This window comes from Uloborus diversus, chromosome 1 (assembly GCF_026930045.1).
Source record: "Uloborus diversus isolate 005 chromosome 1, Udiv.v.3.1, whole genome shotgun sequence".
NCBI lineage: Eukaryota > Metazoa > Arthropoda > Arachnida > Araneae > Uloboridae > Uloborus > Uloborus diversus.
This window is the reverse complement of record NC_072731.1, coordinates 17764024-17782409: the sequence shown is the minus strand read 5'-3', so window position 1 is coordinate 17782409 and position 18386 is coordinate 17764024. Positions and strand designations below refer to the sequence as shown.

General features: G+C 36.6%; 1 protein-coding gene across 1 annotated transcript in view; it reads left to right on the top strand.

Moving 5' to 3' along the window:
• Positions 1 to 17270, top strand: part of LOC129234308 (mucin-3A-like) — a 96834-nt gene extending 79564 nt beyond the window's left edge. Inside the window, exons 4-6 of the mRNA XM_054868303.1 lie at positions 6003 to 6194; positions 9508 to 13422; positions 14155 to 17270. Of these exons, the coding sequence (XP_054724278.1) occupies positions 6003 to 6194; positions 9508 to 13422; positions 14155 to 17270 (7223 nt within the window). The remainder of the gene's footprint in view (positions 1 to 6002; positions 6195 to 9507; positions 13423 to 14154) is intronic.
• The last annotated feature ends 1116 nt before the right edge of the window (positions 17271 to 18386 follow it).

Sequence of the window (18386 nt, the reverse complement as noted above, 5' to 3'; positions counted from 1 at the left end):
TTTTAAGAAATATTTAGAGCCCTTGTTAAAAGTTACGGCCCGTAGTAGTTCTAATACATGCATCGCAACAAAGGCGCAGAGACGGATGAAAGTTTTTCAAAAGTCTCGTTATTAAAACATAGAGGTCTTTGTGATTACGACGCCTGTATTACAGCTGCAGGCCGCAAATTTCTTCAATCGCTTTAAAACTTTCTTACGACCTAAAATATTGTGTAAAATTGTCTTAGTGTAACAAATTTGTGACCTGTTTTGTATCCATCAGTCTTTGGCTTTGCGTGCATGTAGTGCGTCAGCATTGTGTTTGTGACCATATGTTCCTTATTATTCTTGCTTCTTCCTCCCCTCTAACACCTTTTAAAAATTTTCCCAAGAAATTAAATTCACCCTGTATACTTGTATATCGTGTGCTTGTATGTAAGTGTCTACTCGAGTACGTACGTGTATATACGTGTCTACCTGAGCATATAAGTGTTCGTATACTACGAGTAAAAGCAAGTATATACGTGTATAGTCAAATGTATATCTGCATAGATAAAAAATACCCATATCGCAGATACCCGTGTACGTATTTATCAATGCATTTATGTGAATACGTTTATATACGCGCCTACACGAGTATATGCGTATGCATACGTATATACTCGTATATTTAACCATACTTACTGTAAAAACAATACATATTAAGTGAAATTAATATTTAATTTACATCTGCCTTATACTTAACTATTAAGTGACATTAGAAGAGCAATATTCGTTAAGCCTAATATTATAACCACTTTACCCCATCTTACTGAAATTGTTCTAAAAAACTATCTAAAATATATTCAGCTAACTGCTAATGAGTAAGGGATCTTAAGACATGTAGGAAGCTTCCTGTGCCATCAATCTGTTCATAATTCTAACAAACAAAATTTCCCAAGGAAGTTAAAAGAGGTGTTTAGATTTTTAAAATTTTCATATTTACACAAAATATTTTTTTTTAACCAAATAAAATTTTGCCAGTTTTGAAATTTTGTATTCAAAATGTAGTTTCTAACTCACCGAACCTAAAATAAAATTTTCACATTCATTCGAACATTTATTGCCAAGCTATAGTCATTTATTTGACGTATGACCACTTTACCCCATTGACCACTTTCCCCCACCAGACCCTATATTAGATATAGAAGAAAGTAAAAAGACTGGCTCTCCCGCGTACAATATGAGTATCAATTTTTAAAAATTGCTTGTATTATCATATGCTTTGATCTTCAGACTTAACTTTTTCCATAGAAAATATTTTACCAGTTCACTTAGCTCCGCTATTTCACTTTCTCCCACATTCCCCAATCTTTGAACAAGCTAGGGGTACCTTTAAAAAATAAAGCAATAATTATAATTAGACAATATTTTATTAAAAACGGCATATTCATAAGAACTATAAATTATTCAAAACTAAAATTACACTACTTCATTTATTGAAATTACAAAATTTTTATTATTTGACTAAATTTATAAGCATAAAGTTGGTAGGCATTATTGCAATCCTCCGAAGGAAAAAAAAAAACAGGAGATTCCCCTAGAGCTAGCTATATAGGTGATTCACCAGCGACATATCTTCACAACAGAATTATTGAATTATGTTTTTAAATAACATGAATACTAAATTTAAAGTGAAATGGGAATTTTTCGCAGATGTAAGCTAATTGGTAGCAGCAAGAAAGGAAGGCTAAGAAGGAAAAACAAATAATAAAGAGTGAATTTGCTTAAAGTTTCGTACATACCCCAATCTCTAACAAAAAAGTAGATACAAAAATTTTAATTACTAAAATCCGAAGAAAAAATCAATGCATAATGAAAATCTTTACTAATAATAAAGCAGTAAGTCTCTCTGTCCGGAGGATGTCTGTAGGATGTCTGTAGGATGTCCGTAGGATGTCTGTGACGCGCATAGCGCTTAAACCGTTCGGCCGATTTTCATGAAATTTGGCACAAAGTTAGTATGTAGCATGGGGGTGTGCACCTCGAAGCGATTTTTCGAAAATTCGATGTGGTTCTTTTTTTATTCAAATTTTCTTTACTAATAATAAAGCAGTAAGTCTCTCTGTCCGGAGGATGTCTGTAGGATGTCTGTAGGATGTCTGTAGGATGTCCGTAGGATGTCTGTGACGCGCATAGCGCTTAAACCGTTCGGCCGATTTTCATGAAATTTGGCACAAAGTTAGTATGTAGCATGGGGGTGTGCACCTCGAAGCGATTTTTCGAAAATTCGATGTGGTTCTTTTTTTATTCAAATTTTAAGAAAAAAAACTATCATAAATTACGAAATTATCATAACGTGGAATCGTAACATGGGCACAAGCCAATTGGCGAGATACGAAATTATCATAACGTGGAACTGTAACGTCGGTACAAGCCAATTGGCGAGAAAATTCACCATACATCATTTGTAAATATACAAGCGAACCAAAAGACCTTTAATTTTTCTATTACGGGCGAAGCCGTGCGGGTGCCACTAGTAAAATATAAAATAAGTAGGTATCGGGTAGCAAATGGTTAAATAACTTCAAATTTTCAAAATAATTGAAAAACTTTCAAGATGCACAAAAGGATTGAAATCTACTGCAATTTTTGGCAAAGCACGTGCTTTGTTGAACATGCAATGTGGAAAGCATCCAAAAAATTAATTTTTACTAAATGAGTTACTAATTAGAAAAATTCTTATTCCGTGACATTGGTAGACTAGAAAAAGACGCCATCTAATGAGAAGAAAGTGAAACTTTTTGATGATTGACTGAAAAGCTGCAAAAACGGGAGAAAATCGTAAAAAAACGGGAAATAAGGAGATGCAAGCAAAAAACGGGAGTCTCCCGTTAAAAATAGTAGAGTTGGCAAGTATGGGTAGGTTTCCGTAAATCAGAGCCGCACTGCTTAGAACGTTTTCTCTCATTTAAACGGGTTTTGTGTTCAGTTTTAATTAAATCTTTCTCCGGGGGTCAATGTAGGTATTTTGCGTCGTTTTTTCTAACATCCACTTCGATTGGTTTTTCGTGGTTCAGCTTTCAGATATGGTTGCATTAACTTTGGAGTAAGAGGAGTTGAAGCTTCTGTGGGATTACTTCATTTTCTGAATTGTCATTATCTGTTGATTCTTGTGCAAAACATGAAATTTTTGGCAATAGTCTGTCGATTACAATAGCAGGTTCAAAGTCACTTTGAGCAAAAACAGTTGTAGGAAATGGAAAATTTTCAGTTTTACGAAAAACAAATAAAAATAACTTTACTATTAAATAACCAGACAAGACTCTTCGGTCTTCAATAATTTTCTTTTATATAGAAAATAAGATAATCTTTATAGATACATTTATAACTCTTTTCCTTTAAGATTTATTGGTTCAATAGTGCCCGTAATATGAAGTTCAGCATTAGAACTACTTAAATAGGCTTAAGAACTGGAAAAATAAATAAATAAAATTTACACCTAAAATTTTCTTTCAAATAATAATAATAATAAAAAAAAAAGAATAATAGAAATATAAGTTTATCCTCAAAAACCCTTCAACTATTTTCTCATGTTTTTATTCAAGACGGAGGAATGCAAACCTTGCTCAGAAAATACTGTGTACGTAAAATGGTAAAACTTTGCTTAATTTATAGCAGAAAAGCAATACAAGTGTGCTGCATTCTATATTACAAGGGTTCTAAAAGTGGGTGCAGCGGCACTGGTGCCCCAAGGAAGGGCAAAGGGTGCCACGAAGTCTTCAATGTAGAATGTACCACGGTATCAATATGTAGTATTATAAGTTTGGGGACTCCTGATACATATAAAATGTTTTAAAAATAAAATATGTACAATGTTCAAAGATACTCCAGTTCAAAGTTGTCCTTCTCTCCCTTATCAAATTTTGAGTTTACAGGAAGGGGTACGGGCCCGGTGAGCGGTGACCAACCAGTTTCTATGCGACTGACTTTTATGACAAGCTACTTGTCACTTGTTTTAAAGTTACTTTAACTAACTTACATTTAACTGACTTTTAAATGCATTCTGAAGTTTACGAAAAACGTCAAATACATCCAAGGATTTGCGAAAAATTCTGGCTGCTGATCCAATCAGCGGCGTCGAAACTGACTTAAACCATTGTCATTTTCACCTGAACTGCAGTTTCTATCAATGAATCATTTTCGTGTGCTCCTAATGAGCATTATGTTTCAGTATCTTTTTGCGCAAGGAGAGCTAATGAATCCAAATAACCCCTTAGAGGTCTCCCATAAATAACATCACACTTAGAGAAAGAAGGGGGGGTCGTGAAATTGCGATAGCTTGTGACAAGGGGGAGGGAAGGGGCAAGGGCGCCCCGGTAGGGGCACTGTGACCTCCAAACATTTCCTTATTCGGCAAATTTTGTCTGATGTTTCGGCAAAACATGGAATTAAATACTACTCACTACTCAACACTGTTAAAACCAGGAGTGCCACAGGGGTAAAGAATTTCACCCTAGGGTGAAAAAACAGTGCCGCGGGGTGAAACGGAGGCTAGGAAGTGTCGTCAAGGTGCTTTTGGTTCCTCAGTGGGTGAACGACGTTAACAAAAGTGATTCAATAGGAGAGCGACTCCTTGCGCATGCGCTCTGACTTATCGTCCAACGACGACTTCAGTTTGAATGGCGAACGAAGGAAGTTGCAACGAAATTTGCTTTCACATTGAATGAAGTACAAAACTGAAAATTTCGTGGATTAATCTTCGAAATATCGCGTAAGTAAAGGCATTTGATCATATTGTAGCACTTAGAGCTTTCGAACATATTTAAAGTGTTTAAAGTATGTTGATAACTGCTTATTGTTCCGCTTACCTTATTAAATATTTAATATCTTGCTATTTATATCCTGCAAAACTGTTACCTAAAACTATTTATCAGTACTATCTTGAACAACAACAACATTAAAAATAAAAACGTTTAAATCAGCTGATAATTGAATTGCTAATTCCGGAATAAAAATGCATCGACGTGAGCAGCCAATTATACTAATATCTATTTCTTCTCAAATGAAATACCACGAACAAAGCAGCAAAGGCGGAGGAAAAAAAAAAACCGCCTGAAAAGAAATCTTTCTCACTCAGCGTTTGACTCATGAGTTTCACATCGTGTTTTGGTTAACGTATCTTTCTTAGGCGTTATTGCATGAAGCGAATGTAGTTATCTACTCGTTTTTATTTTAATCTGACGGAAAACTTAACATTGGAAAGAAGGGCTTTTATATCAGTATTTATCTTGTACGCATAAGGATACTCAAATATCGAATCTTATATTAAGTATTGATATGTTACGCTCGATTAAAATTTTAAACCTTTATGAACGCTTTTATTTTCCCATGATTCTAATCTAATGTTACCTAATATTTCTAGTTGTTCCGACAAATGATTGATAACTACCTTCCCTATTCATTTCCAGTACGGATCATGCAGTAAATGTTGTCAACAACATATTCATTACTGAGCAATCCAAGTGTGAATATAAGAAAGTTAGTGCACGAACAGACAAATTAAAGTCATGAACACTTCTAAACTATGTTCGAAAGTTGAAATGTGATCAAATGCCTTCGTATATATAAATCAAAATAAATAAAACACAATTGTATTAAAAAACGCAAACACGGGGGGGGGGGGGGATCTCTCTAGGAAGCAATAAAGGTGCCATTTTTCTCACCTAGAGTACCATCTTTCACCTACGGTGCACGTTGGGTGAAGGGAGCCAGTTTTTCACCCTTGCTAAGGGTGCAATTTCGGCTCTCTATCGGGTGTCGCTGGTGAACAAGCGTTTCACCACTGAAAGGTGCCAAACGCAACCTGTAGTTTTAACAGTGAACTCAATGCAAATTGTGTCGGAAAACAACAAAACTACGCCCACTTAAATTGACTTTTCAAAGCCAGGGGGGTGTTATTGACTCCCCCTAAACGACGAGCCTGCCGTAATTCAATTCATGAAATTTTTGACTCGGGCCACTATCGTTCTTTCTCTTTCCAGGCTGTTTGCACAACAACCGACTATACAACGACGGCGAGATCATCGACGCCCTCCAGAATGCGTGCTACACGTGCAGGTGCCACGGCAGCTCCATCTCGTGCACGTTCGCCGACTGCCTCTTCCGTGGAGACTGCCCGCCAGAGTACGTGGACGGAGAGTGTTGCCCGCGCTACGAGCACTGCCCGCCCCTCAGTAAGTTTTCGTCTCATCTTCTGCTTTTTTTTCCCAGCAATTACGAATTGCTTATTGTTTTCATTTGACCTTTGAATAACGTTCCTATGACTTTGTTTTCCCCCCGCCTTTCTCTGCAGTACCACCGTCTTCCGATGCTGCTCCTCTAGCGTCCATATCCTACACACACACACATACACGCGAACTACAAAAACACAGTACGCACGAACACACACAGAAATGAGCGCGTACGTACACACACACACACCCGCCTACACAAACACACACGCCTACATACACACACACACACACACACTCGCTGGTGTTTGCGAAAAACATAATTTGAATTCAAAATGGCAAAAATTCAAATTTTATAGATTTTTTTTTAACGAATTGCTTATAAAGCTCACTTGACAGAGGTTCATGTTGCTCTGATTTTTCAGATCACCATAACGACGAGGATAGGTCTAGCTGTTTATTCGATTCCGAGTCACAACTGACTACAACTGTATATATGTCGAGGACTGCATACTATGTGCCTTGCCTCCATTATTTTTTATACCGATTGATGACAGCACCATCACCGGATCGAACAGTTAGTGCGAATTTAGAACTAGACCAGGAGCTAATAGCTACCTGGTGCTAGCACCCCTAGAGGTATCGTTTCACTTGGAGGACATTGAGACCACGAGCATATTTAACGTCGCCCAGTCCCCTTTAATGACGACGGTGGGTCTTCGACCATCGAGGTTCGAACTCAGGACCCTCCGGCCCCGAATCCGACACTCTACCGATCGGGCTACCACGGCCCTAGCTGTTTGTTTTAATGCTTTTTAAGAGGGCAAGTTTTTGTTGCCATGGTTATAAATCGTTTGCATTCATACAAGGCTTAACTTGAGCGGATTTTACTTTTAAAAAGAGGGAGGTGGTGTAAAACTACGTTTTTTCAGGAGAAACATCAACATAGAGGCATTTAAAAGACAAATTTTTTTTATCTAAATACAAAATTTCCAGATTACTAATCAATATTATTTAAGATTGATCTTTACTAATAATAAAGCTGAAAGTCTCTCTGTCTCGATATCTCTCTGTCCGGATCTCTCTCTCTCTCTGTCTGTCAGGATCACTGTAACGCGCATAGCGCTTAGACCGTTCGACCGATTTTCATGAAATTTGGCACAGAATTAGTTTGTAGCATGGGGGTGTGCACGTCGAAGCGATTTTTCGAAAATTCGATTTTGTTCTTTTTTTATTTCAATTTTAAGAACATTTTCCCGAGCAAAATTAACAAAAGATGGACGAGAAATTACCAAGTTATCACAACGCGGAACCGTAACATGGGCAAACCAATTGGCGGAAAATTCATCATACATTATTTGTAAATATACAGGCGGACCAAAAGACCTTTTAATTTTTCTACTACGGGCCGTGCGGGTGCCACTAGTAAGAAATAAAAGTGATATAAAGGTATGAACTAAATTTAATCTTTATTAAGAGTATACGGGTGAAAATTTGCCATAATAACAGGATCTTTATTAAAGCATCCTGATGATCATTTCTTTATTTATGGACGTACCTTGTAATATTTCTTCCCAGAAAGCTTTGTTATATCTTCTCAAACGACACCTGAAAAGTTCCAGACTCTCTACTGTACGTTTCCCTCTTTTTGTCGGGGAGTAGGGGGGACACTTGCGACACTTCAATTTTGCTTTCTGATAAAATAAGGCATTACTTCTAAAAGTTTTTTTTTTTTTTTTTCACGTTGAGTCAAATAACATAAGAATTAAGTTCGTAAGAACGTTACAAATGATATAAATGATTTTATACATAAAAATGAAAAAATATTTCATTTTTCAAAGATTTTTCCAGCATCATTATACAGGGTGTTTCAAAAAGAATGACTCGATTTGAAATGCGTATATTATGAAACCTATTGAAAATAGACACTTCAGATTAATTTTATATCACATGGATAATACTAAAGTATTTTTACATATAAAATTAAAGGTGCTCAATATGTCCACCTTTGATGCTCGGCATATGTCAACACGGTAGTCAAATTCGTCCCAAACTTTTGCAAACATGTCTGCATCGACTGATTATCCAGCTTGCACAAACAACCTGTGTCTTTGAATTGTTTATACCATCTTCTAATATGCTCTTCGGGGGTAGGAGGTTCAACACCAGGGTATTCTCGACGAAAATCACACTGAACAGTTGTTACGGACTCGCACTTCGCAAAGCGTAGAACACAATAAAATTTTTGTTGTGCAGTCGCCATTTTCACAAACAATGAAATGGCGGTCGAAGAAAGAGAGTTAGCTCCAACTATCGGCAACTCCGTAAAACTCCAGATTTTCCCCATTCTAATGATACCTTTATTTAATGAAACGGATTAAAATCTGAATTGTTATGATTTTTTTGAAATCGGTTCATTATTTTTGAAACACCCTGTGCAAGTAAAATTATTGTTTTTAAATGCAGCGAAAACAAACTACTTTTAAAATGTAGCTAATACTTCGCTATTTTTTTAAATAAATAAAAAAACATACAAACACGTTTGAGGTTTGAACGAAACAATTCGATAAGAGGTTTAGATTAATAAATTAGCTAGTTTAAACATGGATTATTCTAAGAATTATCACTTCTTAGTTTCTTACTTTTTGGACTAATTTGTCATTTTAAACCATTTTTTAAAGATTTTTACGAATATTCACTGTAAGAAATGATTAAAATGTTGAAATACTTCTACCTTAAAATGTTTAATCCTTTCCTGACAGCGAACATTTAATTCGAGAAGAACAACTCAACTACTTGAAAACTTAAATAGAAACAGTCATAATTGGATATGGACGGATCATATTTCCCAAACTTAAAAATTATCAAAATTATGAAAAAAAAAAAAAAAAAACTTCAATAGCAGCACTATGATTTACTTCCCAAGAAAATTTGAAGTAATTGGCAGTAAAATTTTTTGAGTTATGTCAATCATGCAGTTTTGAAACTTAAAACTAATTTATGCTGGATTTGTTTGAATGCTAATTAGGACTCTTTCATCTTGAGTTATAAAAATTAATTATGTAATAGCTTATTTATTGAATACAATGATTTATTAATCAAATTCGTCAAAGAAATTTCCTACTAAGCTACGTTTAAAAAAATTATAAACATCTTGCTATGTGGCAGATTTGGACACTCTGCTTTGGAGCAAAAACAAATTATTCAATTAAAGTTCAATGACAAATTATTTTGCTTAAAAATCAAAACTTTTGCTTTGATTAAATATTTAATTTCAATAGGTAGTTTATCCACAGCTATTTTCTTTCAATTTCAGGCACAAGACCTCCATCCACCATATTTACTACTCCTGCTCCAACACAGCCAACTATCATCCAGCAGGAAGAAGAAGAGTTCCTAAATCACACTATTCACCATGTTGGCAAGTTTACCACTACTCCATCGAGCATTACCATTCAAGACGTAGTCACAAAATCCCCACTGACAACTACCACGTCTCCTCTCGATACTACTACGCTGCATTCAGTCACATTCACTTTCATTGATGGCCAACCGTCCAGCTTAGACGACTTTGACATTGCAACGCTCACCACGCTGCTCCCTGTAACAACCGTATCGTATACAGAGACGACCAAACACGTGTTTCCAGATGGCACTACTTCAGTCACCACTCCATCTTACGGTGACACATCTACAAAAGGTGATGAGCCTGTCCACGAAGAAGTAGATTTGAACACGGTTGAAACAGGTTTATCGCCGGCAGTCCTGGAATCCAGCACACGCAGTCCTGAACTTCCACTAGATTACGACGAACCAAAAATTGTTTTTGATGAACCACGCAGCACAGTTCCAACGACTGTCACATCCGGAGTAACTGAACCCGCATACAATACTATTACATCAACGGTTGCTTCTCATACATTCGATAAAGATGAAAATGAAACGGAATCCACTAATTCGACACAAGTCAATTTGAAACATACACCTACCGTAGTTCCTGCGACAGCCACACCAGAAGAACCGGTATCATTTCCTGAGACAACGGTGACAACAGACAATGTGTACAAAGATATTACATCCACGTCTTCTCCAAGTTTGTTGGACATAGATCAAAATGCAACTGTTTCTCACAACGCATCCCTGTTCGATCTTAAAGATGCTCCTTCATCAGTTTCTACAACTGTCACCACCGAAAAACCGATATTACATCTAGACATAACGGAAACAGTCTACAAAAATTTTTCCTCGACAGATTCTCCCAATTCATTTGGCATAGATGAAAACGTATCTGAGTCGACTGACGCACCGCTATTCGAATTTACTGATACCACTTCACATCCGCAGCAGACAGATTTTGATGTTGTAACAGATAAAAAATTTAATACCTCTCTTTATGATACAGATGTTTCTCTGTCAACAGTTACGCCTTCTAGAGTACCAACAATTGTCACAGAAAAATTCCCAACTTCTTTGGATGGAGTTTCAGAGGATTCAGCAACATCTGAGGAAGACGAACCAACATTTGCAGAAGACGACACATTAGGAACAAACTCAAGCACTACCAATTTTTCAGAAACGCCAGATAAAAACACCAATTTTGATGTAGTATCAACAGTTTTACCAGAAGAGACTGTTTCTGTTTTAGTAAGCACTAACAAGACATCTGAACTTTCAGAGGATACCACAACAGAATCTTCTACATTTAACAAAGAAACAAACCCTGAATTTGTTTCAACAGACATTACAATACTAAGTACAGAAAAACCAGATTTGACACCTGTTTCCGTAGAAATTAATTTTATGGGAACAAATAATGACACAGACCTCGCTCAAGAGGAAACTCAATTTATTGAAAATTTAACAACTACAAAAACCGATTCTACGACAGCAGACGAAAATAAATCAGAGGAGAAACATTTTGGAACACAGACCCCTACTTCAGTAAGCATCGATTTGTCTTCTGAAAAAGCAGCCTCAACAAGTCAAGATATGGAAATTAAATCAACAGACCTGACAACTGAAGCTCATGAAATTAAAAATTTATCTGCTTTAGATGGAAATAAAGAAAATCATGACATCGCCAATTTTACAGAATCGATAACTGGCACATTTGAAGAGACGATGCCGGAAGAGAATGAAACTACTAAAACTGAAATTATCAACAGCGGAAACGTATTTGACTTACCAAATAATTTCGTCAACGATAGTTACTTTTCAGTTCCTGAAAGCGATGAAGATACTTTAAAAAACAACCAGTCTGCAATTTCCACAAGTGATGAAATTACAACCGAAAATGTTGTCCACTTTCTTCAAGGTAATGAAACTATAGCTGACGAAATTTTGTTTCCTGAAACTTCTACAGAGAAACTAGGAACACCTGCGCCTGAAATTGCAAATGAGCAAGATATGGAACCAATATTTCCTGAAGATAACAAGGAAATTTCACTTCATGAAAATGCAACAGATACGATTTCCACAGTAACTGTTTTTCCACTAATGCCAAACAGAACAATTGAAGGTGAAACCTTTGTGGCAAATAATGACAGCCAAGATGCCGAAAATGACCTGACGGATTATTCATATGGGGCGACAAACGATTCATATGAGAGTTATACAGCTAAACAAGGGTCTACATCTTTTCCAGTGATTGATCCAAGTTCCGCTTCTTCAGTTGGATACGATTCAAATATTACAAGTGATGCTAGTGTACCCGAAGAAAATATTGATAAAGTTTTTGCTTCAGAAGCTTCAGTATCAACATTGCCTGCTACACTAAATCAACCAGTTAGCAGCACCCCTGAGGACCTTGTCACTGACAATACTTCAACAGGTTTCGAACAGAACCCAGACGGCGGTGATGAGCACAATGAGACACCAAAATTACCAATCTTTGACACAGATTCATATGAAGTCGATTCAAACAATATAAATAATCATCATAGCGCTTGGAAGCCCTCTGAACAGGAATCTAATGTAATGAATAGCAGTTCAAAACTTCCTGAAATCTTTCATGAAGATGTGTATAAGGACCCAGAATTAGAAGTTTCAAATAATGTGAACGCGACTGAAATAAATTTCGGTGAAACGAACATTAATTTTAACCAAACCGAAATAAATAGCACAAACTATAATACTACGGCAACTTCAAATCAATCACACTCAGTGAACCATAACATAGAATCATTGTTTAATGAACATAGTTTGGAAGATAATCCGAACACTATCTTAAGTAAAACAACTGAAAGTGAAGCTGGAAAAGTTTCAGACACGTCTGCTTCTACGGAGAAAGAAGATCAACTGGATGTCTTAGAAGGAAGCACCAATAGCCAAGAAATCGGAGTAAATATTGTCAACGACAAAATACATAGGATAACAGATCATTCAACGGATAAAGATGCAACTCACAGTCATTCAACTTCGTCAGATAGTCATTATAACCATCCATCTAGCACAGAAGTCAGTCTACAAACTACCATGCAAACTAACATCATGGAAGAAGGAGATGAACACTATGATTTACAAACGCATGAAAATAAGATCTCCATGTCAACCTCAGATGATGGAATTGGAACATTTTCCACAAAGAATGATGAAAATAAAGCACAATACGAAGACGAGGCCAATATGCATGCCACATATTCGCCTTTTTCGATCACAGAAGATTATTCGCCAACCTTCTCATCTCTTGATGATTTAAAAATTGCTGAAAGCTCTAATGATATGAAATTTGACAGTATTCCACTGACTTCACAAAGCGAAGATTACGAGTTAAAACCCACAATTTCAATTGCAACTAATGAATTAATTAATAGAAATGACAATAATCATACAACAGAAAACAGTAATGATATAAAAGCATCTACAGAAGTATCGGATGAAACGTCAGTTAATTTTGATGACGATCAAAAACAAATTCAAGCTATAAAAAATTCAGACCCGATGAAAGTCGCAGAGGAACACTTTTCTATTGTTAACTCTTCAACAGATGCTGATATGGATATCCTTGATTCTGAAGAAATTCTTCCCGGTGAACTAGAAAACAAAACTGAATCACAAGATGAATCTGACAGCGAAAACGTCACTTCACTTTATGAAAATAGTTACTTCACACCTGTGCCAGAGAACTATTCTACTAGCTCAGATATAGAAGAAGTTCTCACAACAATCAGTAAAATAGAAGATTCAGAAAGTAAAGTATCATTGGAAACAAATAAAGGCACTACTGATGTTGGTAACTTGCTTTTGTCGGACGATAAGGGTTACTTCCACGAAAACGAAAATAAACCGCAAGTAATGCCCATTTTGAATGACACAACTGACCAAAAATATGAACATGAATCAATGCCACAGAAAAACGCTTCAGATATGCCGCATGAAACATTTTCGACGACTGAGAGTGATTTGATGTCGACTAAGACCGAGGCTAAAGTAATAAATAAAACAAATCATTTAAACCGTCCGAACACAGATAGGGTTTTCGAACTATTCGAACAAATAAGTGAAAGTTCTAGACAAGATTCAAACAAGGACGAACCGTCACTAGGCGTGGAAGATAGCCACGGTGTAAAACATGACACATATGGCATTAATTTACCTGAGTCGTCACAAGTAACTTCCGAGAATGAGAGCACTGCAACCGATGACTCTGGTATAAGATTTGAAAAGATAAAAAATTCTACATTTGGTTTACCTAATATAACTGAAGTAAACAAAGAAAATGAAAATTTAAAATCAACAGCCACTACAGAACGCAGTGTTTCAGGACTAGACACGACAATGACATCTGACATCGCGAATTCAGTGGAAAGTTTCCATGAAGTGGCAAACGCTAATGGAGAAAATGTGGTAGAAAATTTGGAGAATAGTTCGAGTGTAGATGTACCGAAAATTCAAACCCTCGCTTCTCTATCAGACGACTCAGATAAAAACGCATCACTAGGTGTTAATGCTGGCATTTTTCCAGATGAAGAATATTTCAATTCTGAAAGCGAAAGTCAAGAAACTGATGCAGTACACGATACAACTCTTACAGACCATCTTCCACATTCAGATGAGCTGCCTTCTTCTTCCCCTACGCCTTTTATTTCAGAAATCTCTGAAACAGGGACACAAGCATCTGATAAAGATAGAGAGAGCTATCCAACTTCACAGGACTCATACGGGGCTCACAAAGCTTCCACTGAAGAAACTACAACAGAAAAACCCAGTTCCAGTACTGTGCACATTGAAATTCTTTTCGGAAAAGTTTCAAATAATATCGTAGATTTCGGTGAATCTGCTTCTGCACAACATTCTGATTCTGGATTAAAAACCGAGGACATAATATCAAGCGTTTCTTCTGAGATCGAACCTCCAACTATTCAAAATTACTTATCAGGTGAGGATACTAAGGAAATACTTCGCAATGAGACAACATTAAATTATGATACAGTAAGCACTGAAAAAGCAGTGATGATGCACACCAAACCTAATTCTATGTCTGTTGATGTGTCTAGCCCTAAGATTTCCTCATCAGAAAGTGAAACAACAACACACAATCCGGATACAACAGAAGTCTTAAGTTCGGAAATTGACGTTTCTCACGAACCCGAAGATATATCTATTAGCGAGACTACCGAAGACGAAATTAAGTACTCACATATGCAGCAACCAATGGGTTCGGAACTAGAATCTGTTTCAGATACTGAACTAAAATATCCAATAACCAATGAAACTTTAGTAATTGATTCTACAGAAGAAACCAACCCTATTGATTATGAAATCATGTCAGCAGAGGATGATACTGAAGAACAACAAAAGACCCTGAACATGACGCCTAAAAGTGTTCAGAGTCTTTCATTGAAAATTAAAGATCCGGATTCACTTTCAGAAGCCATTAAACCTCTAAATACTCCGATTGCTATAAAAAGCACTGAAGAAGTAATGAGTGAAAATCCCAGTATCACTAACCTCTCTCATAGCACAAGCACATCAAATCCTTTAGCTGAAAATGAAGAAGCAGGCTTGATTTCAGAAGAAGCAATAAGGCATGACAGTCAATTGAACGTTACCAGCGATACTGAAGAAGCTCATTATGAAACTGAGTCAACCGAAGAGGCCAAAGAAAGACCAACGAGTGCCTATGGAACGGATAGTTCATTTTCTATATCCACTCAATCACCCTTTTTGGAAAATGAAAAACTAGATGCACATACAGTAAAAAAGAGTGAGCACTTGGGTACTGAGTCTGCTATAAGTAGTAGTGAAGTCTCTAGTCATAGAACTAGTATTGCAATCGATGGCATAAGCAAGTTGCCTACCAGCTCAACTGAAACTAAACTTACCACTACAAGCAGTGGAAATAATTTATCAGAGAATAAAGCACCTGCTGCATTTGAGGAACAGCTGGGATTTACAAACGCAGAAAATAAGGAACATTCAGCAATTTCTCTTGATCAAACGAGTAATACCGATATGTTTCACACAGAATCCACTAAATCATTTACTTCAGCTGATAAAAATACAGCAAGTGAGGAAGAAAACTTTTACTTTCATGATTCTGTAGGAGATAAAAAAGACATGACACAATCCGAATCTATTAAGTTTCCAGTTTCTGATATTCTTGGACATGAACATTCAGTTATGCATGAAGTTCCTAGAACTGATATATCTGCAGACAAAGCTGGGGATTTGGATGATTCCAATTTCTTTTCGAAAGACCAGATCCCAACTGCAGAGAATCAACAGATTGCAGCTTCAGAAAACGTTCAAGAAATTCAAGAAGAAACTCGAAATCGACGTTCAACAACAGAATCAACTGAGGAAGAAAACCTTGAGAAATCTGATACGTATCTATCAGAAAGTACGTACTTAGGTCACGGAAACTTGGGAGGAATCTTTATAACGGGAAGAAGTAAATACAATGCATCATCCCTGAATAAGGAAACCGGCGACTCTGTAAAAGAGAATACAGCTTCAGAATATTCGCATGGCACCAACATAACTGAAATCGAAAAAACTAGTTTTCATATAAATTCTGATGCAGAATTAATGACTGAAAATCCTTCTGAAACCGATTCATCAAGAACTGAATCATTCGTTGAACATCAAACAAGTAGCGAGCCGCAACAAGTCACAACTATATCTGTACCTTCCACCACGAAATCTGATTCGCAGATGGATAAGGAAAATTTCAAAAATGACAAAATCGACTTGCCATCAGAAAACGATAAAAAGGAAAACCTAACGCCATCTAATAATTCAGAGCACGTTGATGAGAATGAAAAAGGTAAAGAATTTGCAAAAGGTACCTCTGTAGACAGTGAAGAAGCGAAGGAAGGAAACATGGAATCCAATTTATCAGCAGAAGCACCAGACAAAAGCTACGACTATAGTGATGGGAGGGTATTGAGTGACGGATATTTGGACATCTCTAATTTAGGGGAGGACTATAGCGTGAGTGAAGACACATTTCTTCCAAAGACGGAGACAACTGTTCACTCGGACAGAGACGAATCGGAAACACCCACCCAATCTGCAACCCCTCTGCCCGTGCTAGTTCAGAATTTCAGAAAAAACTCTTCTTTAGATGAAAGCAACGAACTGGAAATAAATTCTCCAGAAGCTGAATCAAAAAGCCGATTGGTCAATGCGCCTGATGCTACGTTGGCAAATAACAAGGACAGGCCTTATATATTACATCCATATTCACTTAGTGAGATTGTTTCTAACGTGTTTAAAGCTCCGGGGTATGATTCAGAAGTGGATGCACACTTGTTGAAGGAGAAAAATGGCCGCGTTCATCGCGTGAAACGCACTGCTGATCTACAGACGGCAAACAAAAACAACAACGAGCAAATGATAGATACTCAGCCCGCCATTTTAGTTGAAGGGTTTGGTGGTAAACCCAACAGCTATTTTCCTGTCACGTCTTCTTTTATTGTCGTCCATGACGAATCCGAAAACGAGGCTGACAACGAAAAACATCAGAGCCCTGCAATAGACAGCCGATATGCCGCTTTACAGCTGGGCGATGGATCTACAGTGACACTGAAGCGAGGAATATTTCCATCGAAGTCCGAAACGACACCATCTAACTGATTCTTTCGATGTCCCTGGTGACGATAGACTCCCATTTCGATCGCATTTGGAACAGTTGCAAAGCAGCTTTTTTCCAAACAGTTGTGCCTTAAGAGATAAGATAAACTGTGAACAAACACACCAATTTCATCTTGCGTTTAATCACAATCACTTACACATCCCGACATTTTATCTGAGAACTGTGGACAAGGTAGAACTGTACTGATGCCACTAACTAAGGAATCATTTCACTTCATTTTTTATTATGTCTTATTTATTTTCCATCTGTTGCAAGGTATCTTTAATTTATTTTTCATTTGCGTCTTCTTCGGTTGTGAAGTGGTATTTATTTTATCATTGCTTTATATGTGAACGTCTTAAATTGTGTTTGCATCATACCTCGCGATATTTCGTCGGTTCAGTTACATGACAAACTTTTCGCGAAAACATTCTGGTGTCTCGGACTGGATTTGGTGTATTTTTTATTTCGGGAAATGTGCAAAGGAATGCTGTGAGGGATTTGTAAAAACTGTAATATTGTGACTATTTCAGTGTATTTTCTTGTTTATTGTCTTTTTCAAATGTTGTTTCAAGTTTGCTATTTATATAATGTGACTCCCTTCATTGCGTACTGAAAAACGCACTTGCATTTTTTCATCAATAAAACTAAAAAGTTTTTTTAAAAACTCGTCGACTTATAATATGATCTGTTCACCAGAAAATTGTTTTATCATTATTGTTGACAATTTTGTTTTTTGCTTTAATGACATACATATATCTCGAGCTCGAAATATTTTAGCTATAATCAGGTTAGTAAACTGATGTGGGCAAGTAAAGGGCAATAACTACAAATGGCTTTTTTTTTTTCTTCGCATTTTTGTCAGCTATTGTGTGAGCTTTACTGTACAAACTTGCTTATTTGGTTTCACTGAAAAAAAAAAAAAAAAAAAACGCGGAAAAAACGTTAAATTAAATTCAAAACTCATTTTTGCAGATACTGCCGTTTACCTGCCCACGGCAGTAAACTTGAGCATGCTGTTAATCTCATTGATAGTGCTCACTTCAAACACGGTATTTCATTAATGGTTTTAATGCTGAACCTAATAAGTTATTAATCTTAGTAATAAGAATGTTCAG